This window comes from Microplitis mediator, chromosome 5, assembly GCF_029852145.1.
Source record: "Microplitis mediator isolate UGA2020A chromosome 5, iyMicMedi2.1, whole genome shotgun sequence".
NCBI lineage: Eukaryota > Metazoa > Arthropoda > Insecta > Hymenoptera > Braconidae > Microplitis > Microplitis mediator.
In genome coordinates this window covers 23,764,359-23,789,126 of record NC_079973.1, presented here as the reverse complement: position 1 = coordinate 23,789,126, position 24,768 = coordinate 23,764,359, and the positions used below count along the sequence as shown (strand labels likewise).

At 28.0% G+C, this 24,768-nt stretch overlaps 5 protein-coding genes across 8 annotated transcripts; 2 read left to right on the top strand and 3 right to left on the bottom strand.

Annotated features, from left to right (window-relative positions):
• Nucleotides 1–225: 225 nt before the first annotated feature.
• LOC130668885 (6-phosphofructo-2-kinase/fructose-2,6-bisphosphatase) lies at nt 226–10,069 on the bottom strand. The gene is made up of 6 exons (XM_057471390.1): nt 9,027–10,069; nt 6,269–6,696; nt 5,058–5,531; nt 4,201–4,435; nt 3,993–4,120; nt 226–2,224 (listed from the first exon to the last, which is right to left on the bottom strand). Exons 1-6 carry the CDS (start codon nt 9,112–9,114, stop codon nt 2,168–2,170), a joined length of 1,410 nt encoding a protein of 469 aa, XP_057327373.1. The 5' UTR covers nt 9,115–10,069; the 3' UTR covers nt 226–2,167.
• A 160-nt stretch (nt 10,070–10,229) lies between these two features.
• On the bottom strand, nt 10,230–12,240 carry LOC130668890 (probable serine hydrolase). 3 transcript variants are annotated; one of them, XM_057471399.1, is made up of 4 exons: nt 12,017–12,234; nt 11,665–11,926; nt 11,265–11,415; nt 10,230–11,201 (listed from the first exon to the last, which is right to left on the bottom strand). In XM_057471399.1, the coding sequence occupies exons 2-4, from the start codon at nt 11,665–11,667 to the stop codon at nt 10,366–10,368; spliced, it is 990 nt and encodes a 329-aa protein (XP_057327382.1). In that variant the 5' UTR covers nt 11,668–11,926; nt 12,017–12,234; the 3' UTR covers nt 10,230–10,365. The 3 variants fall into 3 exon arrangements, with proteins under 3 accessions (XP_057327382.1, XP_057327383.1, XP_057327384.1); XM_057471400.1 differs by lacking the exon at nt 11,665–11,926 and having other exon boundaries at nt 12,017–12,240; XM_057471401.1 differs by lacking the exons at nt 11,665–11,926; nt 12,017–12,234 and adding an exon at nt 11,511–11,533.
• Nucleotides 12,241–12,690: 450 nt separating this feature from the next.
• Nucleotides 12,691–14,309, top strand: LOC130668892 (WASH complex subunit 3). Its single transcript, XM_057471402.1, has 4 exons — nt 12,691–13,019; nt 13,588–13,752; nt 13,829–14,160; nt 14,223–14,309. The coding sequence occupies exons 1-4, from the start codon at nt 12,969–12,971 to the stop codon at nt 14,266–14,268; spliced, it is 594 nt and encodes a 197-aa protein (XP_057327385.1). The 5' UTR covers nt 12,691–12,968; the 3' UTR covers nt 14,269–14,309.
• Nucleotides 14,310–14,348: 39 nt separating this feature from the next.
• Nucleotides 14,349–15,835, bottom strand: LOC130668896 (60S ribosomal protein L44). The gene is made up of 4 exons (XM_057471408.1): nt 15,683–15,835; nt 15,248–15,421; nt 15,071–15,187; nt 14,349–14,442 (listed from the first exon to the last, which is right to left on the bottom strand). Exons 1-4 carry the CDS (start codon nt 15,683–15,685, stop codon nt 14,422–14,424), a joined length of 315 nt encoding a protein of 104 aa, XP_057327391.1. The 5' UTR covers nt 15,686–15,835; the 3' UTR covers nt 14,349–14,421.
• Nucleotides 15,836–17,511: 1,676 nt separating this feature from the next.
• LOC130668895 (acidic leucine-rich nuclear phosphoprotein 32 family member B-like) lies at nt 17,512–22,728 on the top strand. Of its 2 annotated transcripts, none has more exons than XM_057471406.1 (3): nt 17,512–17,960; nt 21,448–21,619; nt 21,709–22,728. In XM_057471406.1, exons 1-3 carry the CDS (start codon nt 17,853–17,855, stop codon nt 21,771–21,773), a joined length of 345 nt encoding a protein of 114 aa, XP_057327389.1. In that variant the 5' UTR covers nt 17,512–17,852; the 3' UTR covers nt 21,774–22,728. The 2 variants fall into 2 exon arrangements, with proteins under 2 accessions (XP_057327389.1, XP_057327390.1); XM_057471407.1 differs by lacking the exon at nt 17,512–17,960 and adding an exon at nt 20,812–20,874.
• Nucleotides 22,729–24,768: the final 2,040 nt, after the last annotated feature.

The window sequence follows — 24,768 nt, the reverse complement described above, 5'->3', positions numbered from 1 at the left end:
AATCGTTTACATCGGATAGATGTTCATATATTAAAATATATAATATATTTATTTTTTTAATTTATTAATATTGCTACAAGATAACTATTATACAGTAATGAAAGTACGGTAATTTGAGCAATAATAATTATTAAAAAATAAATACATTACAATAATATTGTTTGTATTTTATATAAGTAAGAAGACCCTATTACTTTATTTTTAATACAGTAAAATTTATAGTACAAGAGAAAAAATATTTAATAATAATATAATATGTATATGTAATATAAGATAAAATGTATTGATAAAAATTTACATATTATTTATTTATACTTTTAATAAGTGTAATTGTAAATATTGGTTTAGATTTTTTGTCATTATGGATTTTCATGACAGATTTTAATTTATTTGTTTAAAGAACACCAACTTTAAGTTTAAAGTTTTTTTAAAACGATTTAAAACTTTCAGACTCTATTTTTTATAATTATTTTAATAAGAAGGAAGTATTAGCTGCGCATTTAAAACTGTTAGTAAAAATAAATTCATCGATAGAGAACACATTGATTTTAGATAATCAAGAGAGAAAAAAATTTATTTATACTAATGTAATTACCAATTAAGGGCATTCTCAGCCCCCCCCCCCTTTTTTTTAATTTTCAATGACTCAACTGTCATAAGTAGGGACAAGATTATTGCCTTATTTTTTAAATGAGTAGTTGAAATTTTTGATATTACAGCGAAAATATTGGTCTTATTAAAAAAGTTTTCGAACAAAAGTTGTAGGAAATTTAATTTTCTAAAAATAATGTCTCTTATGATTTTTTTATACGATCAATATTTTCACCGAAGTTCAAAAATTAAGATTCATAATGAATGATTCAAAATTTTGTTAATTATGAAAATCTTAATTTTGAAATTACGGCTTTCTTATTAGTCCTAAGAAAAAATTATAAGAGACATTTTTTTTATAAAATTAAATTTCCTACAACTTTTGTTTGAAAAATTTTTTAATGTTTTCCCCGTAATTAAAAATTTCACACCACTAATTATTAATTATTTTTAAACTAACGCAAAAATCCTGGCCCTAGTCATGAGCGTATCAAAATTCTATCAATCAATTAAAAAAATTTCGCCGAAATATAGAATTTTTTTTTTTTTAATTTTTTAATTTCTTACAGTTCCCGAGCAACACACAGACACAGATGTCTTTTAAAAGGATAAGAAAATTTTTTTATTGTCTCAGTCACCTTTTTTGGTACAAATAAGACATGGAAATGTTGCTTCCGGAAACAGAGAAAATTTGTGTTGTTTTTCCTGTCATGTCAATTAAAAAGTCATTTAAATGACTTATTTTACCCCTATTTGTAATCTACTTTTCGTCGTCACTTGTGTCGAGTCTTTTGGGTAGATATTTTTTCGGTGACATAAATTTCTGATCATTTTGTCAACATGTTGGTGTTTTATCGATAACTAACAAAACAACCTCACAATCGCTATCTTATAGACGTCAAAAAGCCAAGTGTGCTACTTGGGGTCGTTATCAATAAGAAGTCAAACGAAATTTGCTAAATAAATTTTCGTCTAAAAAATTAAAAAGTTCTAATTACAAAATAGACATGAAGATTTTACTGAAATTTATTTTCCAAATTTCGTTTGACTCCCAATTGACATCAACTTTTAAAAATCTATATCTCAGCGATATTGTCTTATTTTTTTAAATTAGTTGACAAAATTTTGATACACTGACAGTTGAATCATTGAAATTTGTTAAAAAGTGGGGGGGGGGGTGACTGAGAATCCCTTAAATATTCACACACTGCTTTGAGCATTTTTATCACATCATCATTAACAGCAAAAACAAAACGATTAAATGCCCGCGTATATATTTAAATAAAATATTAATATAAACCACTAGGATCTCAACTACTCGTATACTTAAACTGTCAAGTAATTAATCATATAATTATAATTATTATTATTAAATATAAAATAATTTGGCACTACATGAAGCTCAGGCAGCCCGCTGCCTCAAAAATGCCGCTAATTTTAAATAAAATCCGGTAAACATTCGGGATACAAAATAAAAAAAAACGTTAATTAAAATAAAGTCATAATATGAATTAAAATCGGTAATAATAATTAGTAATGATATTGATTGAATTTATTTAATGAATTACGATAGCTATCAGGTGTGTTGATTTTTTCCTTTGCATCTGAATCGTTCCTCCAAATATCCCGGGATCTGAAATTAATTTTATCTTGATATATCTTTTTTCTACTGTAATCACTCGGTATAATTAATTAGCGTTCAATAAATTAGGTCAGTATCAATTGTTACAAATGACTTTGATAACTCTTTAGCGAAGGAATAAATAAAAATAATAATAATTATAATAAATTGATGGATAAAACCAAGCATGTAGCGATCAAATTAATTTAATAATAAAATACTCTGTCGTACGACGTATATTGTTTGTTATAGTACGTAAAACATATATATGTAACCATACATATATGCATATATTAACTTGCTCTCGGGTTATTAATAAATACCCGATGTCTGTTGGTTAAAAAAAAAAAAATTCATGTCATTGTTAAGATTTATTTATTTAATTAATAAAAAAAAAAGTTAAAATATTATTCAATAGCATTTCCAATTAATAATTGATAATTATTTATATTAATTAATTAATTAATTAATTAAGTTTTAATAATGAGTGGAATGACGTGAAGTTAAAAATAAAAAATTAATTGGTAAAAAGATAATTAATATTTATGAGTTATAGGAAAGCCATGAGTAACAAGAAAGGAATAATATGAAGAAAGGAAAGAAAATTTTCTATTTAAAATTATTATAATTAATTTAAAAATAGATAATTAATGGGGTGTGGTGCATCCCTACAGAGAATTTCTCTACATTATAAAACCACACAAAGTTTTTCCCTACACGAATTAACTCTACATCGTTCCATCTCTACATGAGCATATCTCTCATATTTAAAATCTCTACAGCGATCATTTTTACATGGCGCTAAATTCAAACAGTAGAAATTTCGTTTTGAAATTTTATTAATAAAATAGGTTAATTATTTAAAAGAATAGATTAATGAAAGTGAAATTAAATTATTTAAATATTACCGGTGATGATTCACCCCAACGCAAATTTAGAAAATCTAGCGGTTGCTGCTTTTAAACTGGTGGTCTCGTGTTAACTTTTCGTATCAATTCCGATAACTTTTTTCTGTACTTAAACTTGATTTCCTCTTTGGTTTATATACAGCAACAGGTGCTGTATCTTAACTCATTTTAAATCATCTTTTAACAGTACCACGGTTGTCTTACTTGACAATTAATATTTTGTTAAAAATAAAAATATAAAGACAACAAAGAATATTAATTAAATAATAATTGATACAGAAAGTTAACACAAGATCATTAGTTTAAAAGCAGCAACCGCTAGATTTTCTAAATTTTGTGCTGGGATGAATCATCACTTGTAATATTTGAATAATTTAATTTCACTTTCATTCATTCATTCTTTTATATAATTAACCTATTTTATTAATAAAATTTCAAAACGAAATTATCGCTGTAGAGATTTATAATTTGAGAGATATTCTCATGTAGAGATGGAACGAAGTGAAAACAATCTTCTGTTGAGTTGCTGCGATGTAAAAATTTATCTGTAGTTAATTTGTGTAGGGAAAAACTTCTTGAGGTTTTATAATGTAGAGAAATTATCTGTAGGGATGCACCACACTCGAATTAATGGGGAGCGATTGATTACAAGCTGAGGATGAGGGTGATTTTGTTAGTAATGATTGATAAAAAAAAAAAAAAAAAAAAACATTTTATTGATGGCGATAAGCTGTAAATAAGTACGCCGCTTAATTTTTTTTCTTTCCTTCCTTCGTCATGTAGTGCGATGTCATACTCATACATTACGGATAGTTAATCTAAACTACACAATTATCATTGTTTTTAACGATTGCATTAGAATTAGCTTCTACCTTTGGTTTTGCCCGGTGGGTATCCACTGCATCTATTGGTAACCGAATCCGTTCTACCTTACAACCATACGCAACTGGCGTTAGTTTTAATATTGTATGCAAAGGTACTTGTAAGTATGGTAACTCATCTATGAAAATAAATATTTTAATAGTATAATTGTTTGGTAAATTAGTAAGCCATTGATATTAATATTGAGAAAAAAATTACCAGCGTTCTTGTCAAGAAAATAAGCAAGCAAGCAACGCAGTACAGCTTGATGAGTAACAACTAAAACATTTCCTTGTCTTTCGAGTTCCATTATCACTGGCTCGAGCCGCGCTACTAAGTCTTCATAACTCTCGCCTCTTGGATAACGGTATGAAAATTTATTTTGGTCCCGTGCGGCAAAGTCTGTTGGATATTTACTGGATATTTCTTCATAAGTCATTTCTTCACATATTCCCTACGAAAGTAAATAAATTTTAAATAAATATTTAAGGGTATTCTCAGAGGCAGTGTTATAATTCTACTCACAACATCTTTACTCAGCCTCAACTCTGCTCAACAGTTTTTTTACTCGTTTAACTCTACAGCTACAACTCTAATAAAGAATTGATATTTTATCGATAGGTTAAAATATGTGAGTAGAGTTGAGGCTGAGTAAAGTTGTGAGTGAGTAGAGTTGAATTTACTTCCCTTGAGTAGAGATTTTGTGAGTAGAATTGTAACACTGCCTTCTCAGACAGTGCCCTTATTTTTTAAAGCAGGAGTTAAACAAAATTTGTTGAATAAATTTTAGCATAAAAAATTTTAAAATCCGTATTATAAAATAGACATGAAGATTTTACTGAAATTTCGTTTAACTCCCAATTGATATCAACTGTAAGTAATTTTTTTTAATCTGTACCTCGGCGCAATTACTACTACGATGTCCTTTTTTCAATTAAGGTTTTGATTTTTTTTAATCAATTGATATAATTTTATGACAATTGAAAGTAATTGAAAATTTTAAAAAGTGAGGGGCACTGTCTGAGAATGGCCTTAATATCAAGAACTAAATATTTAATAAAAATTATAAATCTTACAGCATCAATTTCATTTAAAGCTTTCCACCTTTCTTGGGGAGCATTAACGTCAGCAGCAGTTTGAATTGTTCTTTGCAACCAGCTGGTCCATACACGTAAACCCTGTATGTCCTGTTCATCAATAAATTCGGCAAGTGCTTTTGCGTATTGTCGTCCACGATCACTGAGATCAGGGTCACCTCCTATTCTCCCGTCCAAGTTCAACATACTCTCGCCGTGCCTCGTCAAATAAATAGTACGTGGTATAATGTGTATGTTCATCAAATAATAAACTATTCTACTTTGTATATGACCCTCATGTTTAAATACCAATACCTTTTCACCGGTATTGTATATTTTCATAAACGACAAATTACTCTCTTTACTTTCATCAAGTGGATTGTATTTCTCCTGATAATGTTCTATTCTCAGCATAAAGTCTGCTAGCACTTCTTCTTTGTTCATATTTGCATAATCTGGACTGCTTACCTTTACCTAAAAAATTATATTTTTCATCATCACACAAAGTAATATTTTATATGGTGCTGCGACTATTAAACCAAAGACATTTCAACCGACAAAAAATCCCTGATAAGAGGGCACCTAAATAAGGGGGTCCAGGTTATTTTCAGTTGAAATGTCGTTAGATTGAAGTGTCGTTCGGTTGAACAGTCTTCGGTTTAATTGTTACAGAACCATTTTATATAAATACCCTAATAGCACAGTTTACTTTTCAAAAGTTTTCTTTAATTTTTCATCAAATGTCCATCAACTTTTACTTTTTTGACGACGATTTGTGTACTTGCTGTACAATTCGACGTAAATTTACTACCCGAATTATAATGCAAATTAACATGATACTGAAGTTAGCCGACGTCTAGTGATTTTTGGATTTTATTTTAGGCGGTAAATTATAAAAAAATTTGAAAAAATTGCACCTGTAGTTTTAAAAATTTTCTACATGTGCATATTTTTATTTTATTTTTTTTCCATAATTTATTTGTTGAAACAAAAATCCGAAAATTTTCAATCGTCTGCTAACTTCAGGATCATAAATTAACTTAAAAAGTTGTATACAAATTGTCGTCAAAAACGGAAAAGCCCGAAGTTGACAGCAAATTTTTCTTTTCAACTTTTGCTGTCAAATTGTTCGGTAAAAATTATAAAATTACTGTCAATTTAAAGCTAAAGTGGCTATTAGGGTATGTATTTAAATAAAATTAATACACTACCTCCATGATATTTTGTTCAACGATTTCCGGGTCATCACAAATAGACTCAACAAAAAATAATTTAAAACCCATTTTTTCTACGACAATATTATGGATCATTTGTCTCCTCTCAGTTGTCGAATTGGTAGCATCAAAAACCGCAACTTCGCCATCGCCACTCTCCAGCCATTGGCAAACGTCATTGAGAGCATCAACAGCACACTGGGTTCTTATAGCCATAGCTTTTATATTATCAGGACGAAAAAATTCATGGCATTTATATGCTGTCGTAGCATGTCGCCGATATTCGCCTAAATTAAAGACCTTGGTATTTATACCAATCCAGTTTAAATATCTACATAATTTTTTTGATATATATGTCTTCCCACGTGCTGGCAAGCCGACCATTGCTATTACATGAGGTTTGTTTACGAAATTAGCTCGTTCACCTGTGAAAAAAAAATAATTATTATTTTTTAAAAATAAACCAATTAAATTTATTCAAATATTTAAGTTTATTGTTATCATTTATAAAGATAAAAAAATATATATGATAAATTACTCCGTCCAACGTCCATGTGAGCGATAAGATTGACTTAATAACGGCAATAAAAAGTTGAGTAAAATAAAATATTAAATTTATTACATCTAATAAAATTATTTTATAATTTGTCGACAGTATGTACAGTATAATTATTTTAAAAACTCAATGGCCTTGATATGATATCTAATAAAGTAAGCAATGAGGCCATAGGTTACTCACAAATATCGGTGATATATAAATAAGAAAAAAAGAATTATTTTAACGCATATGGAAAATGTATTACGTAGAGAATTATTTATATTGTTTGTCAACTGACGTAAGCGATAATTTAAAAAAATAAAATAAAATATATACAATAACTCGTTGTCTATTAGTTAAATAAGTTTCTCAATACAAAATACAACAAGCGAGTGTCAACAGTAACTCAAGCATACTTTCATTCATTATTATATTGATTAAAATACTTAGCATTTTATTTTAATTGAAAATTATGGGATACTGAAAGTAGCAGACATTTGAGTTTTTTTTATTTTTATAAAAAAATTATTTGTCAGGGAAATTAAATTTTTTTAATACGCGGAAAAATGTCTTTTGGTCTGTAATATAAAATTTTAAAAAGTTTTTTCCTGTTAATATTTATGATCCTTTTTTGCAGACAGTTAACTAATATCAGATTTGTTTTTCGACAATTAAATTTGAAGAGAAAAAAAATAAAAAATATGCACATGTAGAGAATTTAAAAAACCATAAGTGCAATTTTTAAAAATAATTTTATTTCTGTAATTTGTCGTTTAAAACAAAATCAAAAGTAGAACTGTCAGTGAATTTCACTATCAGTAAAGTTAGCCGAGGTCTAATAATTTTTGAATTTTTTTAAAAACGATAAATTACAAAAAAAAAATATTTAAAAAATTGCACCCATAGCTTTTTAAATTTCCTACATGTGCATATTTTTTATTTTTTTTTAAAACAAACCGAAAATTTTCAATCGTCTGCCAGCTTCAGGATCATAAATATTTTACTTGTTTATTTGATGATCCTGAAGTTTCGACGATTGCATTTGAAGAAAAAAAAAAGAAAAAATATGCACATGTAGAGAATTTAAAAAACTATAAGTGCAATTTTTAAAAAATAATTTTATTTCTGTAATTTGTCGTTTAAAAAAAAATCAAAAGTTATAACTGTCAGTGAATTTCACTATCAGTAAAGTTAGTCGAGGTCTAATAATTTTTGAATTTTTTTAAAAACGATAAATTACAAAAAAAAAAATATTTAAAAAATTGCACCCATGGCTTTTTAAATTTCCTACATGTGCATATTTTTTATTTTTTTAAAAAACAAACCGAAAATTTTCAATTGTCTGCCAGCTTCAGGATCATAAATATTTTACTTGTTTATTTGATGATCCTGAAGTTTCGACGATTAAATTTGAAAAAAAAAAAAAAATAATAAAAAATATGCACATGTAGAGAGTTAAAAAACTATAAGTGCAATTTTTAAAAATAATTTTATTTCTGTAATTTTTCGTTTAAAAAAAATCCAAAGTTATAACTGTCAGCTAATTTCACTATCAGTAAAGTTAGCCGAGGTCTAACAATTTTTGAATTTTTTTAAAAACGATAAATTACAAAAAAAAAAATATTTAAAAAATTGCACCCATGGCTTTTTAAATTTCCTACTTGTGCATATTTTTTATTTTTTTAAAAAACAAACCGAAAATTTTCAATTGTCTGCCAGCTTCAGGATCATAAATATTTTACTTGTTTATTTGATGATCCTGAAGTTTCGACGATAAATTATAAAAAAAAAAATATTTGAAAAAATTGCACTTGTTGTCTTTTTAATTTTCTACATGTGCATTTTTTTAGTTTCTATTTTTTTTCAAATTTAATTGTTCAAAATAAAATCACCAAATTTTTAATTGTCTCTTAACTTCAGGATGTTTATTTATGATACTGAAGTTAGCAGACGTTTAATAATTTTTGGATTTTTTTTTAGATGATAGAAGATAAAAAAAAACATTTGAAAAAATTGCACCTGTAGTTTTTTAAATTTTCTACATGTGCATATTTTTATTTTATTTTTTTACAATTGATTTATTGAAATACGAAAATTCAAAAATTTTTAAATGTCTGCTAACTTCAGGATCATGTTTATTTGTACTCATAAAAGAAACTAATTTTTAAATGCCTGCTCCTTTAAGTATCATAAAAATATAAAAGAACAAAAAAATACCTCTAATAGGAAAAGGTTTTGTTTGAATAGTATCTGACGTCGGTGGTGTATAATGCCCCTCAATTTTACGATCAGTCATCTTGCTCATTGGTGATTTTTTTAAAAACTGTCACTTTAAATTCAAAAATAAACTATCACTAATTAAACTATCACACAGATACTTTAATAAACTCCTTTAATAATTAACAAAGATCAATAGATCACAGATATATAAAATAAAATTTACTATTTTTTTTTCTAACCCTCAAATATTCAGAGACAAGACCAAGTCTCGTTTGGTCAATCGCAATATTTAAAATTATTCATAATTCAAAATATGAATTAAATACTGCGTTATTTATTATTATCAATTAAGTGATGACACTTGCAATGATCACTGGTAACTAGTAACCAGTACTAGTTTTAGTCTTGGTGATGATAACTGATGATACCAGACAATACCAGAGTTAGAGCTAAGACTCGTGAGAGTGCGTGGTGACTTTAAATCGTAAGCCTTTCGAATATTCAAACGCACGCGCACTTAAAAAATTATTACTCCACAATAAGAGCGTAATATAAATAAAAAAAAAAAAGTATATAAGTAATTTACTTCCAACCCCGCTGCCGCGCTTATTATATTTAATTTAAAAGACGTACATTTATATATAATTAAACTCAGTACATATTTAGTTTTTACTGCAGAGTTTATGTACGAGATCTTGGCAAGATTTAAACTGGATCAAGTGAAACCTGACAAGTTTTAAGTTGACCGTGAAATTTAAATTATTCCATTACCGGGAATATTTAAAATTATTTACTACAGTCTAATATAAATGTCACTTAATTTAATTGCAATAAAAATATTTAAATTTATTTTTAAAAAACCCAAACCCGGTACTGATAAAAAAATGCAGTCAGATTTTATGAGAAATATCAAGAATAAACTGACGTTAACCAGCGGATTTTTAGCCCAACTGCCGCTGAGAAGCCCCACTGCTGTTACTTAAAATCACGCGACTCGTGTACTCGCCAGTCACCAGTACTTACATCTTTCAAGTTCATATTACATACATATATATGTATCTATATGACTTACGTCACAATCACATACGCTGACTACTCGGTCTTTTTCTTCCGGCTTGGCGCCGCGTATTATGTACAGAACGTTTTTTATCTATGCTACAATTATTCATGCTCGTAATATTTATATTTAAATTTAAATTATTCTGATGACTTATTTAATATTTGTATATATATTTCTTTTTGTTTACTTAACAAAGTTTGTAAAAACATCTAAATAATTTAATTTCATATTTAAGTTAATAAATTATATATATATATTTGTCTAATCACTATTAATTTAAGCGTATTTTGATACAAAAGGATTCATGATCGCGGAGACTGTGGACGCATTGCTCATGTGGAAGTGATGAGTCCCGGGGACGGTATGGAAGCGAAAATCGTCGGACTGTTCCTTGATTTCTTCTAGTACGTCGTAGTAAAATTCTTTGGGCTCGTTGTGTTTTGAGTTCTCTCCTTTAATTATCATGTAGGGACAGTGGATTTGGCGCGCGAGTAATTTCAGGTGGTCGTGGGTGTATCCCGTGTCGGTTAAAAATAATTTAACACGTGGATCCCGGTGGAAGTAAAGTGTACCGTCTGGTTTTTTAGTTACACCGCGTTCCATTAATATTTTACATAATTTTTCATCAAGTGAATTCCTCGATGCCTTTATCCATCGGTCTATTGCCTCTTCTTCGTGGTAACTGGGCACAGGTGTCGTGAGTTTTTCGTAACTGAAGAACTGGTTCCACTCCCTGGCAAACAACGGCAAGTGTTTGACGGCATTGAGCGATGGGTACTTGAAGTAATCGAAGGCTACCACGAACTTAACGTTGTCGGGAAAGAGCGAGGTGTAGTTGAAAGTCACCATGCCGCCCAAAGAGTGGCCTATGAGACCGAATTTATCCATACCGAAGTACTCTTTGATTCGGTGAATTGTTTGGACGTAGAGCAGAGTGTTGTACATGAGTCCTTTAGGAATCCAGCTGGAGAATCCGTGTCCGGGGAGGTCGACGGCTATCAGAGATATGTCTGATGGCAGATTAACTGCCAGAGGATCGAAGGAACACGAATTGTCTTGCCAGCCGTGCAGAGCAATTATTGGCGGTGCGTCTGTTGGTCCCCAATGTTTACCTGTAATTATATTAATTAATTTATCAAGTCTTCAACTATTTATTTATTTGTTTACCAACTTACCAGCTAGTTTTCCCCATGGTACTTTAATTTCAACTTCTTTGAATTTTTTTCCCGACTGTTGACTTGATAATTTTCGTTGCTGCGATGATAACAATTTTGACAGTTGGTTTTTTACAAGTTTGTTGTAAGTACGGACAAACATGTTGGTTGACTGTGAAAAATAAAATAGTTAATTAACGAATGACACTTTGTGATTGTCTGTCTATTAGACAGAACAACGTGGTAGTGGTGGAGGTGGAAACGGACTTTGGACTTTCACGTAAAAAGTGTGAATAATTGAGACTGGTATAATTGAATTCTATGTTGCGTGTGATGATTAAGCTGATGATTTATCAGCGGTATCATACTATTAGATTAAGGTTTGAAGCAAACAAACAAACAAGTTAAATAGATAACAAACCATTGCGTGATTAATGTAGGAAATAAATCAGCAAACGTCACTGTCAACTGGACACTTGATGAGATTTACAAGTTTAAATTTGGTGCACTGATCTGATATTAACAGGGTTAAAATTTAGATGATTGTTCAGCGCAGAATACTGGTCGTTGAGACGTGAATCTATAAACGTTTCAGGGTTAACTGACGCAACTTCACACTTTCTGATGCATTTTGTTTCTTTGGAGTAGTTTGTCTATGTAATACTTGTTCTCGTTCACGTGCGCTAAACGGGTAAAGAATAGGTCAGCTAAAGATAATAATTTGGAACCAATCACACATAATGTATTTTTTTTTTAAATTATATATACATTACCTGTGGATGCTTTTGTCTACGGAGAAAATGTTAAATGTTTTAATTGAAAAATCCACAATCTCTGACAATGTGTCAAAGCAATAGTTTTTGTTGAGACATTTTACAGCTGTATTGTGTACATAGTTTCAGATTAATTAATATTATGCTGTATTATTTTTAAAATAATATTAAAATACCACACACTGGAATTATTAGATGATAAGATGTATCCTTTTCTTATCATCATCAGATATTGCATATGTGTAATACTCTTATATGGCCAGTCGGTATGAGAAAGAATGTACCAACACCACAAATACCATGAAAGCCACCATAACCGCAAGTTGACTTCAAGCTACGGCCGGAATCTGAAGTCAACTTAATAGAGAAAAAATAGGAGAGCAAAAAGTTGCGGTTAAGTTGACAGTAGATTGTCTGTAACTTGAACCGTCTGGTATAGAACTGTCAAAAAAATTACATAGAAAACTTACAGAAAATCAGGACTTGTCTAACATTTATATAAAAAAACTTGACTGAGATAAAAAAAAATTTGTCTTGTCCTTTGAAAGGACATTTTAAAGTTGCCTCTGTGGTACTTGCGGGTAAGTAGAAACCAATAATTGAATATTTAAAAAATTTTAGTTCAAGTAAATAAAACTCGGTGGCGTTCAAATCGTCTACATAAATTTATTTGACAATCACACAAACAGCAAGTTGCTGTCATGCTCATCAACGCTCTTATATGTTCGATATAAAAAATTGATATGTATATTCTTTTTTTATAATCATAGATAATAACAATAATAACAACAATAGTAATAATAAATAGACATACATATATATTTAAGGCCTCTTAATTATAAAAAATAAATGTAATAAAATAGTGGTTATAACTTTTGATAATTTTTCAAGTATAAATAATAATAATAATAATAATGATATAAAAGTGATGGATAAATAATCAATAATAATAATGAGTGACAATAGTATACCGATTGTCGAACCAACAATTGATTACACTAAGGTATTTTATTATATGATACTGAAGTTAGCTGACGTTTAATAATTTTTGGATTTTTTTCAAAACATTAAATTATAAAAATAGTTTTTTAGATTTTCTACCTGGGTATATTTTTTGTTTTTATTCAAATTAAATTGTTGAAAAAAAATCCGAAAATTTTTAATTTTCGGTTAACTTTAGGATCATTTTTAACGAGTGTGAATGCAGCAGACATCAGACAAATTTATAATTATTAATAAATAGAGTAAATAATTAATAAAATTAAATTTTAAAAATTAATAAGTGCATTTTTTATAAATATTATTTTTTTTATTATTTATAATTTTAAATTTGTCTGATATCTGCTATATTCACATTCATTCATTTTTATTATGAAATTCAAAAATCATTTTTATTTTTCATTTTTAAAAAAAATATTTTTTATCTTATCTACTAATGAATTAATTTTTAAGTAATAAAAATCTAAAGATTTAAGTAATTAGACAATTTATTGCAATGGTTAAATTGACTTTTGAAATAAATTTTTTTTTTTAGTGTAAGTATAAGTAATTATTTGTATTTTTAATTACAGGTACCGCCAATTCATCAAAAAAGAACAGTATCATTTATAAATCATTTTATAGTAACGACAGTATCATTTTTAAATAAATTTGCACTGACATGCGAGGAAAAACTTTATGATTTTGAAAACAAATTGCAAAAGTTAGAAGCCGCTGTTGTTATACTTGAGTCTAGGGTAATTCAAATTACTTCATTTGATTCAATGTTTGAAATGGAACTAGAGTTTTCATTAATTAAATAAATTATTACAGCTTTCATCCATACCGGGCTTGGAAATTAAATCACCAGATAAATCAAAAGACTGTGAGAAAAAAGAAAACGAGACTGTTGATAATAATGATCCTGAGAAAACCACGAACACTAGCCAAGATGTTAAAGCGCCAGGCCACGACGAAGCAGATAAAAATGAACCAGAGCTCGAAAGTACTCAAGCCCAAGTACAAAATCAAATTTCTGATGATTTAGAACCGATTTGTACGCATCCGGTTTACCGAAAATATTTTAAAATGTTACATGTCGGCGTATTAAAGCCAGCAGTTAAGATAAAAATGGCTCAAGAAGGTCTAGATCCATCTCTACTTGAGTAAGTATTATTTATAATTTAAACTTTTAAATAACTAAATTTAAATAATTATTTTTTTATAGTGATCCTCAACATCTTATTCCTAAGATTTCTGATACACCAGAATGATGTATCGTTTAAAAAATAAATAAAATAAATTTATACAAGTATTTTTATATAAATTATATAAATAAAATAGTTTATAATCATTCAAGTGACAATTTTTTTATTTTTCTTAGCAAATACAGCAGTAATTCCAATTTTAAAATTTATAACTTAAACTTAAAACTGGATCATTTGCCCCTGTAACAAATTATAAAAAATTATTTTATTAGGATAAAGTACGATAATTTTTTCAACAAATGTGAAATCAATTAAAATATTAAAATTTGTTTCAATTTATATTAATTATATTTTAAATAACTTTAAATATCAACTTGATTCTTGATACTGAAGTCAGCTGACGTCGAATAATTTTTGAATTATAAAAAAAAAATTGCACTTATATTTTTTTTATTTTTCTACACATGCATAATTTTATTTTTTTTTTTTTGCAGTTGATTTGTTGAAAAAAAAATCCAAAAATTATTAATGGTCTTTTAACTTAAGATACCGAAGTTAGCAGACGTCAGTTATTTCTTGAAATTTTTTAAAAACCATAACTTATAAAAAAAAAAATATTTTTAAAAATTGCACTTGTAGTTTTTTTATTTTTCTACATGTGCATATTTTTAGTTTTTTTTTTGCAATTGATTTATTGAAAAAGAAAATTCGAAAATTTTTAATTGTCTGTTAACTTCAGTCATATTCAATTCAACTGAAGTTTTTAAAATAACAAAGTACGTGACGGATGAGTCTGTCAATTAATATTTTAATTTAAAATTTTGTTGAAGATAAATAACAAAAGTAAATAAATATAAAATATACAAACCTTCCTCTTTTTGTCACCACCAAGTTCGAAATGCTTGCAACGCTTAAGTGGAATTTGTTTTCTGTACTTGCACTCAGTACATTCCATTCTCAATACAATTTTCTTGGTAGTCTTGGCCTACAAATGAACAATAAATTAATAACATGACTAATTATCAATAGTAATATATAATTTTACCTTCTTCCTGAAAATAGGCTTAGTCTGTCCACCAAAACCCTGTTGTTTACGGTCATAACGACGTCTTCCTTGCGCCGCATGTCTTTCCTTCGACTTTTTGTACTGGGTGACTTTGTGTGGCTTGTGGACTTTGCATTTTTTGCAGAATGTCCGTCTTTGTTTTGGCACGTTCACCTGAACACACAATCAATAAATAATAAGTCAATTAATAAATTTATAAATAATTATGATAAAAAATTTTCAGGCTAGAAAAAGGTTAGGACACGATGACATCCCCCGATAGTTTTTAAAAGAAAAATTGCGCTAAAAATATTTCCCTTTAAATTTAAAAAATAACAATTTACACCCTTTGGTAAATTAATGACAATTATTATAAATAAGATGGTGGTTATAATTAATGATTAAATAATATAAAATATAAATATATGAGCCTACCATCTTGATTATTTAGAAGGAACGTGAAAAAGAAATATTCTAAGAGAGACAGGACAACGCAAGTCAAAATCACCACACGCACGCGCTCTTTTAATTTTCATTAAAACGCAGGCGCGGGAAAATTTGAATTACGCATGCGCTGCTTTAATAACCTGGCACATGGTTATAAATTTTCATTCTATAAATAAATATGAAATATCAATAAATAAAAATTACTCCATTTTATTAACCCATATAATTATTTATTATTTGAATTAATTTATTATTTATTTACAACCCAGAATTTGAATATTTGAATAAATTTAAAATTTTATCTAATAAAATTTAATAAAACCGCGAGTATAAAATAAATATAAATGTATTAATAATTTCAAAAAAATAAAATATTAATAAAATGATGAGTCAATAATGGTAACACATGAGGTCACACATGATTGTGATTGTCGTAATGATATATACATACATGTATATATATATATTTTTTTTTCTATTCGAGTAACATCGAGAATATACCACAATAATCTTAAACATTTTGAAAACATCATCCTTTTTCACACCTATATGTATATAAGTGTGTGGTCGCTCTATTGCGACATCTATACTAGGTAAATAAAAGTGATAAACTAATAAGTTCGTATTACTAGATTAAATTAAGTAATAACTAAATAAAAAAAAAATCACCGACAGAAAGATTGATCAATAAATAGTAAGGATTGATAGGAGCATCGATTGGCCGGCTATTAATAGAAAAATGATAAGAAAAAGTAATTTTATAAAAGGCGTATAATCAGTAGCGGCAAAGTAAGGCGGCATACGGGACGCACACGTAGATTATTTGAATCCAGCGACATAATCTCAAACCAGACGCTCCTACCATCCAACGAACTCTCGAACCCCTCGCTTAAACAATGAATATAATTTACCACATTAACACATACCGCAATACCCACTGATAAATAAAATTATCGATCAAATATATTTTTAACAATCATTATAAATACTAAAAATTAACCATCCATAACTATTAAATATTAAAATAAAATATAGCCAATCAGCGATTTATCGGGTTTCAAACGCGCGCCATCTTCATTTTTCAAACAAAGCCCCCAAGCATCAAACAACCGACAATGACAAACAACCAACAATCTCGAACAATCTCCAACAATCTTAAAAAAACCATATAATCAAACAAATCCTCAAATTTCCCATTCAAATTTTTGAACTTTCAAAATTCGCGCTCAAAAAAAAAGTAATATTTAAAAAAAAAACTAAAGTAATCCAATGTACTCTATTTCATTTTTTAAAATCCTTTATTAAATCATTACATATTTTTCCCATAATATGTTTATATAAATATATATATACGTATATATAAATTGCCTTTGGCCTATCTTGTCTTTTTTACCCCTTCTCTTATTCCATATACATCTATCACATACTCCTTCCCCTATAAAACATTATAAATATTGTCATCTTACTTGCTCTTTTATTCTCTCACTTACTCGCCCTCTCTTATTATTATCTCGCTTACACGTTCATTCTTACGCTCATTATCCTTTTTCTCTACTCAGTAACTCTTCACCCCACGCTCCCTTGGTCAAAACCTCCCCCCCATTCTCTTTACTAGCAACTCTCGATCCCACATATTGTATGTGTAAGTAAACGTATATACACATACATACATATATACATATATATGTGATGTAATGTATGAGTGAATATAGGGTATGTATATAGTACATAGAGTACTAGGAGTTAGGAGTTCGCTACTCATTCGTCGACTCCCACTCTCGAGCACGAGTACCGTCGTCACTATTCGTTGCTGCTCGTTAGGGTTCGCCTGACGACGCTGCGCTCTCGGGTATTTCGCCGGAAACCAACGCCGCGTGAGGACGCACGCATTTTTCTTCAGTAGTCTCCTCGTCGTGCTTCTCTCTTTTTTATAAACGCGTCCATTATTATTACTACTCGCAATCGTACTGTTAAATACACGTTCGCGCATTACCAGTATATACATACAATATATATATAAATATATTTGTATAAACCATAAATATACATCGGTATATATTATATATATACCAAACCAACCAAGTTATTAATTAAATAAATAAATATTTATTTAAAAGTAAATTTTTTATCACGCGTTTAAAAAAACACAAATACGAAAATGAGTACCAATGATAAAGAGCCAGTGAACGTTGAGAAGAAGACGGAAAACGACAAGCCAACTGGGGACGCGAAATGCGATCTCAAAGGGATCAAGAGGGCGGCAGAAGTAAGTTTTTCATTATTTTCATATTTATTTATTTATTATTATTTTTTTTTTTTTACGTAACTCGTCCAGTGACGCGGGAAATTATTTATCGTATTTGAATTTGAATTTAAATTTAAATTTGACTAGACATTATTAGTTTTCGAGAATACATATGCATATATATATATATGTATATATATTTTGATAAAAAAAAATAATACTAGAGCGCATGGTGTAGTAATGGAGTTACGCGGGTAACCGACAACGACGACGACTACGGCAACTACCAAGACGACGACGACGACATGTGGGAGTAAATGCCGGCCGGCATTTTCCACCGGGCTCCATTTTTTTTTTTTTTATTTTTTATTACCGTCCTTAAACACCTTGTTCTTTTTATATTTACACACATACATATAAATATATAAATATATTTCTCGTACATTCTACTCCTTTCTCATATCGCAAAGTAAAATCACAACTTACATGCATACAAGATAAAAATTATTTAAATGACAAATAGATAATTGATAAAAAAATAAAAAAGGTGTTAGAAGAAGTAGAGGGGAATATATGAACATATATCTATATATATTATATATTAAATCCAAGTGACGCCATGAAATCGCGTGGCTTCGGTTGATCACCCCTGTTGTGTCCGTTCATCGTCACAATGCCGTCTATAATTACCTATCCCGTGCTTATATATTATGTTACTAGAGAATATATCAAAGCAGATAAGCCGAGCCCGTAGCTCCGCCATCGGTATTGCGTTTAAATGTTTTAATTAATCGTTAAAAAAAATTTTAAAAATAATTTTTCGGAGTCTTGCGCGCCATGTGTTCAAAAAATCGTAAACTTTTTAACTTATCGAGCTGCTAATGCGATTTTTATCACAATAATTACTATTAATATTATTATCGATACTTATTGTCATTAATGATTAAATTTTTTTCATACTCCAACTGTGTAACAACACGTAGCTCGAGCCTTGTTGACGCTAGACGCTAGTGCAGCCGCCATTTTAATTTACCGCTGTCACAATTACTGTATACACAACAGCGTCGCCGTTTAAATCTTCACCTCCATTTTCTCCCGCGTTTTTTATTTTTACTCCGTTACTTGTCCTCAGGAGAATCCATCTATTAATTATCCATCAGCTATCAAATTGTTTAATCAACGCTGACAATTATGGCGGACTCGTTTGAAAATACAGCGTCCATTAGTAAAATTATTTTCGCGCGTACTTTTAAGATCGATTATTACTTTCAAATCTTTATTAATATTATTTATCAAACCCATTAATCAATTACATCTGATAGCATCTAATTATAAGTAAATGACAATGCAAATTAATAGGTAAATGTCTAATTAACATACACATATATATATATATATTATATAAAAAAAAAAATGATTAGTGATAAGCCATTGAAAATTGTTGAATATTAGCAACATGCACGCAGCAAGCGGCAACGCCGTGTATTATGATGTCGGCAGTCGGCGCTTCGCGCGCGTTGGCTTCCTCGTCTACCGGGTTGCCATTTGTTTCTCTCTTTATCTTTCTTTCATTACCTATATATATTTTATCCTCACTCGCGCTCTTTCTCTCACGGCCTCCGTACTTTACGAACTTTTGAGAAAACATCGCGTCGCTTTTTCGCTTTATTTAACACACACAATATATCTATATACATTTTATAAATACAAGTTAAATAATTTATTCTGGTATGTGTACTCTCGTTGATTGTGTCATTCAAAACACCAGCATATTTTTTAAATTAATGGACATGATGTTGATTGCATGAGTAATAATTACCAGTAGAAAAAATTTAAACCTCACTTTCATTTGAATTTATTTTTTTTATATTCAATTTAAATTTCTCTCATTTATTGTAGCTGGTACTTGTACTTGTTCATGACACCCCCCCCCCCTCAAATAGTATTACCCATCTCTTCTCTCAAAAGTATTAGACTTGGAACACTTGACGTGGAACGAATGCGGCTTCACTTGTATCTTGTATCTGTATCTGTTTCTGTTTCTCTGTGTACTTTACACCTATTCGTACTCATTCTTACTACACATACATTATAATTTTTATTGTGTTAGTAAAATGAAAGCACGCGCGCGCACAATCCATGAGTTTAAGTTGTGTTGTACTCTGTACAGTAGTGGGAAAGGCGTCTTTTCCAAGCTAAGCTGAGCATACGACATGATTCACTACTTCTCTCTTCCTCTTTTACTTTTGAATTATATCGATATAATTCTTTCTCACTTGAGTATGGAGTATTCACTACACATTCTCACCCACTTTAATCATATCCTACTACTTAACTCTTACGTTGTCAATGCTGTGTATCGTGTAATAGATATGTGGTAGTAGAAGTAGTAGTAGTAATCCTCAATCGTATTTTATGCGATCGATGCCGCGTAAAAGGGCCGAACGACCATCCAACCAACACGTTTTAAGATCACGTATATATAGATGTATATATTTTTTAGGGGGAAAATAACGCGCGAACATGTTCAGAGATTCGTATACGATTGTCCTAAGATGACCTCATTTAATAAAAAGTATAAATAAATCACTAATTTAATTTATTATTGATAAAAAATACAAAATTTGATTTCCAATAATTATCGATTTATCAATTTCCTATAGTGACCTATGCAATATTTGAATTATTTATAAATGTTCTAGTAAGACGATTTTAAAAAAGATTAGTTTTGTAGTTGACAGGCAGACGAAAGTTTGATTTGAATATTTGAATAAATGGCGGGAAAAATTGAAACAGGTCGAGCTGATTTTAATAATAGACTCCGGTTACTTTTAAGAAATCACTCGTAATTCTCAATTTACTTGGTTACAAATTACATCCATTCGTCATGTTAATTTTTATGTTATTCTTCCTTTATACTTTTTTTAATATTAAGGTTTGTTACAAACATTTAAACTTTTTTTTAATATTTTATTTCAAATACTTTTATTTTATCTTAATTAATAATTTATATTATTTTAATTGATCAATTACTTATCATAATTTCATATTTCCATATATATACATATATGTATACATACATACATTTATACATGTATATATGTATGTATAGATTTAATTAAAGATTAAATTATTACAATTCATTAATAAATTCAAATAATAAGTTCTTTATTTACTTACTTATACATATAAGTACATGTATATTTATATATATGTATATATTAATCTATATGATTAAAAAGCATTAGGTTATCTCAGTAAACCCTGTGATTAGTAGTTGATACGTAATCATATGCTTCAAGTATTTGCTACATAAAAAAAAAACGCCACCTTCAATGAACACATAAACTAATTAAAAATTTTTAAAATTATCATTAATACTTTGAACATTCATTTATAAACAATTAAAAAAATATATTAAATTAGATTAGGATGCCGCGATTTTTACAAATTTGAATTACAATTTATTGTATTTGATACCAATGACTAATAATTTTTTTTTTAATAGGAAAAGAATGAGGACACAAAAAAACCAAAGAGGCAAGAGAACGGCGGTGATAATGACGTAGAAAACGAAGATCACGAAGACGACGTCGACGATGAAGAAGAAGACGCTGAAGCCGAAGGCGAAGAAGAAGACGAAGTTGACAATGAAGTTGACGATGACGACGAGAACGAGGGTTAGTTTGATCTCAATTTATATCCATGATAATTATGAATATTTTATTTATTTGTTAATTAATAAAATATTTTTTTTTTATTCAAATAGAGGAAGAAGAAGTCGAAGAAAACGAAGACGAGCCCGATGATGACGAAGATGAAGACCAATCATAAATAAAATAAATAATAAAAATTAAATAATAAAGAAAAAAAAGTTAATAAGTTACTGTTAAGTAAGTAAAGGAGGCACTGGCAGATAGCGCCATCGTCAATCACAAAAATATTTACAACTAAAACAATAACAGTAACAATATTCATAAATTTATAATATAATTATTTTATTTATTTTGTCTTCACTAAACGGTTGATATCAATGTTGACGTCTATCATGTCCGTAAAAAAATAAAATAAAAACCAATCTGTCAAATCCTCCTGGTCGAAAACTAACAGGGAATAATATTAATAATTAATAAATAAATAATAGTAATAATAATAATAATAAATTGAGGCAATAAACAGAATTGTAGTGCGCTGATATTTGTTGTCAATAATCACACAATTACTGATCTCGGCTCATTGCAATTCTGTTAATTTTTAAGTCTCATCAACCGATTATTTTTAAAAATTCAAATTGATACGTCTAAATGTTTATTTATTCATAAATTCGTATTCAATGTTGTGTAATAATTTTTCTCTCATCGTTAATTGATTAATCAATAATAATTTAATTTAAAAAAAAACTAATGATAAATAAATAAATTTAAATTATTAAATACGAATTTAATTTAAAAATAAACATTTTGATTATCGTATCAAAATTTAATTACTTGGTATTGTAATAATTGCGACATTTTTTGCGAGACAGTTTTATAACAAAACAATTAATAAAAATAACAACAAAAAATAAAACTTATTTAAATAAATATAACAAAATAAAATATACAAAAAAAAGTTCTATTGTATTTAAATAGTGTAAAATGAACATTTGTGAATGATGATGATGATAATGATGATGATTTTTTTTTTTTATTACAATTAAAATCAAATTACGTTTGTAGGTCGACGAATGTCTCCATCACATTATTATTGTGCGCGTGACTGAGTTTTAATAAATAATTAATAAAAATAATGAATATTTTTTTTTTTTTATAATTTTTTTTTTTTCAAACTGATTTATAATTAAAATATATAATTAAAATAGTGTAATAGTATCGTAAGGGTGTGAATTATAATTTTTTTTTCTTTCATTTGAATATTTAAATTATAAATTAAAATTTGAAATAAATTTATAAATAAATGATTAAATTCTAATAAACGGTTTGCCTGATACCTCAACCGATCAATTACATATTATATATTAATAAACATATATATTTATGACAACACTCAATCGTTCGATGATTTTTACTATTTTTTTTCGCTTTTGTAAATTATTCATTATTTTTCCTTAATTAATTTATAATAAGATTTTTAAAAAAAGAAATTTTTTTGTTTTATTGTAAATCATAATCATTGCCCCCCCCTTTTTTTTTCTTAATTAACTTAATTTAATAATTATTTATAACACCCGTTACGATTAATTGCAATGGTTCGCGCTCGAGAGTATGAATGAGTTATGTGTGTGACTCACATTGCATAATAATTATACATAGTATGTATAAAGTTTATCAACTAAGAAACTTTTTATTATTAAAACGATATGTAACGTATGACAAAAATATCTAAAAAAAAAAATTACTTAATTCTTTTATTATTTAGACCTGGATACTCAAGTATTTTCTATTCAGTTTTTTTTGCTGAATCTAATATTTGAAAATTTGAATATGGTTATAATTTTTTTCTAACTTTGTTTGTCTTTTATTTAAATTACTATGACATTTATATTATAATGTACCTTTCATATATTATATTTCTTTTCCAATTATATGTATGATTGCAATACTGATGACTTAAATTGTAAAAAAAAGTTAATTAATTAAAGAACAACAAAAGTATAAATTCTATAAAAAAATCTTAAGTTTGTTCATAAATTGGAACCCGAATTTTCATTCGATTATCGATTGGATTTGAAATGAAAATTTTTTTTTTTTTTTATTTAATAATTTGATAATGAGAATACTTCCATGTTCATATTTTGTGAACACAATTAAACATTCGTTGACTGGTAAAATGTATGACCGTATTTTATTTTATTTTTTATTGATATATATAAATTATGAGGAAGAAAATAAATAATAAATTGTCATCAAATTTTCGCGTATATGCTGAACAAAAAAAAGTTCTTTGAAAAATAAAATATTTGTGATTTTAAAAATTTATTTTTACGATAATTCAAAAAATATATTTTTGTTAATTTTTTTTGGGTAAAAAATTCTTTTTAAACAGATTTCAAAATCGGTCAGTATGTAGAGCTTGGAAATTTAGGATAGTTTTTAATTTTAGTAAATTTAAAGAATAGATTTGAAAATTTTTTTACAAACGTGGCTGTTTAATTTCAAAAGTCACTAAAAAACTAATTTTTTTGTATTCTAATACTACGATTTCTTGTAAATTGTCTCGTATTATTTTATTTATCAAAATTGTTTTTTTTTTTAAAAACTCGACGAATTTTTTTATGATACTGAAGTTAACCGAGGTATAATAATAATTTTTGGATTTTTTTTTAAAACGATAAATTATAAAAAAAAAATATTTGGAAAAATTGCACCTGTAGTTTTTAAAATTTTCTACATGCGCATATTATTAGTTTTTGTAATCGATTTGTTAAAAAAAAAAATCCAAAAATTGTCAATTGTCTGTTAACTTCAGGATCACATTTTTTCTCACGAGTATCCATAATAATTTTTTTAAGTTGAGTTATTGTCTTTGAATTTAAAGTCAGTATCAACTCAACTGCCCAATTTAAAAACACAGTAACCGACAAAAATAAAATTTCGAATCATGTTTACTAGACCACTGGAACTAAAAATATTTAAAAACCGATTTTTAAAAACTTGTCCATTACTGTGTTTTGAAATTGGGCAGCCGAACTTGAATAAGATTTTTTTTTTTAAACTAAAGCTCGAAAGAAAAATTAATTTTTAAGTCATAAAAATATTTTCTTGTAGTTTTTTTTGCTCAGTGTAACAGTTGGATTTGTACAAGTTAATAATACGGTCACTTGTTACTG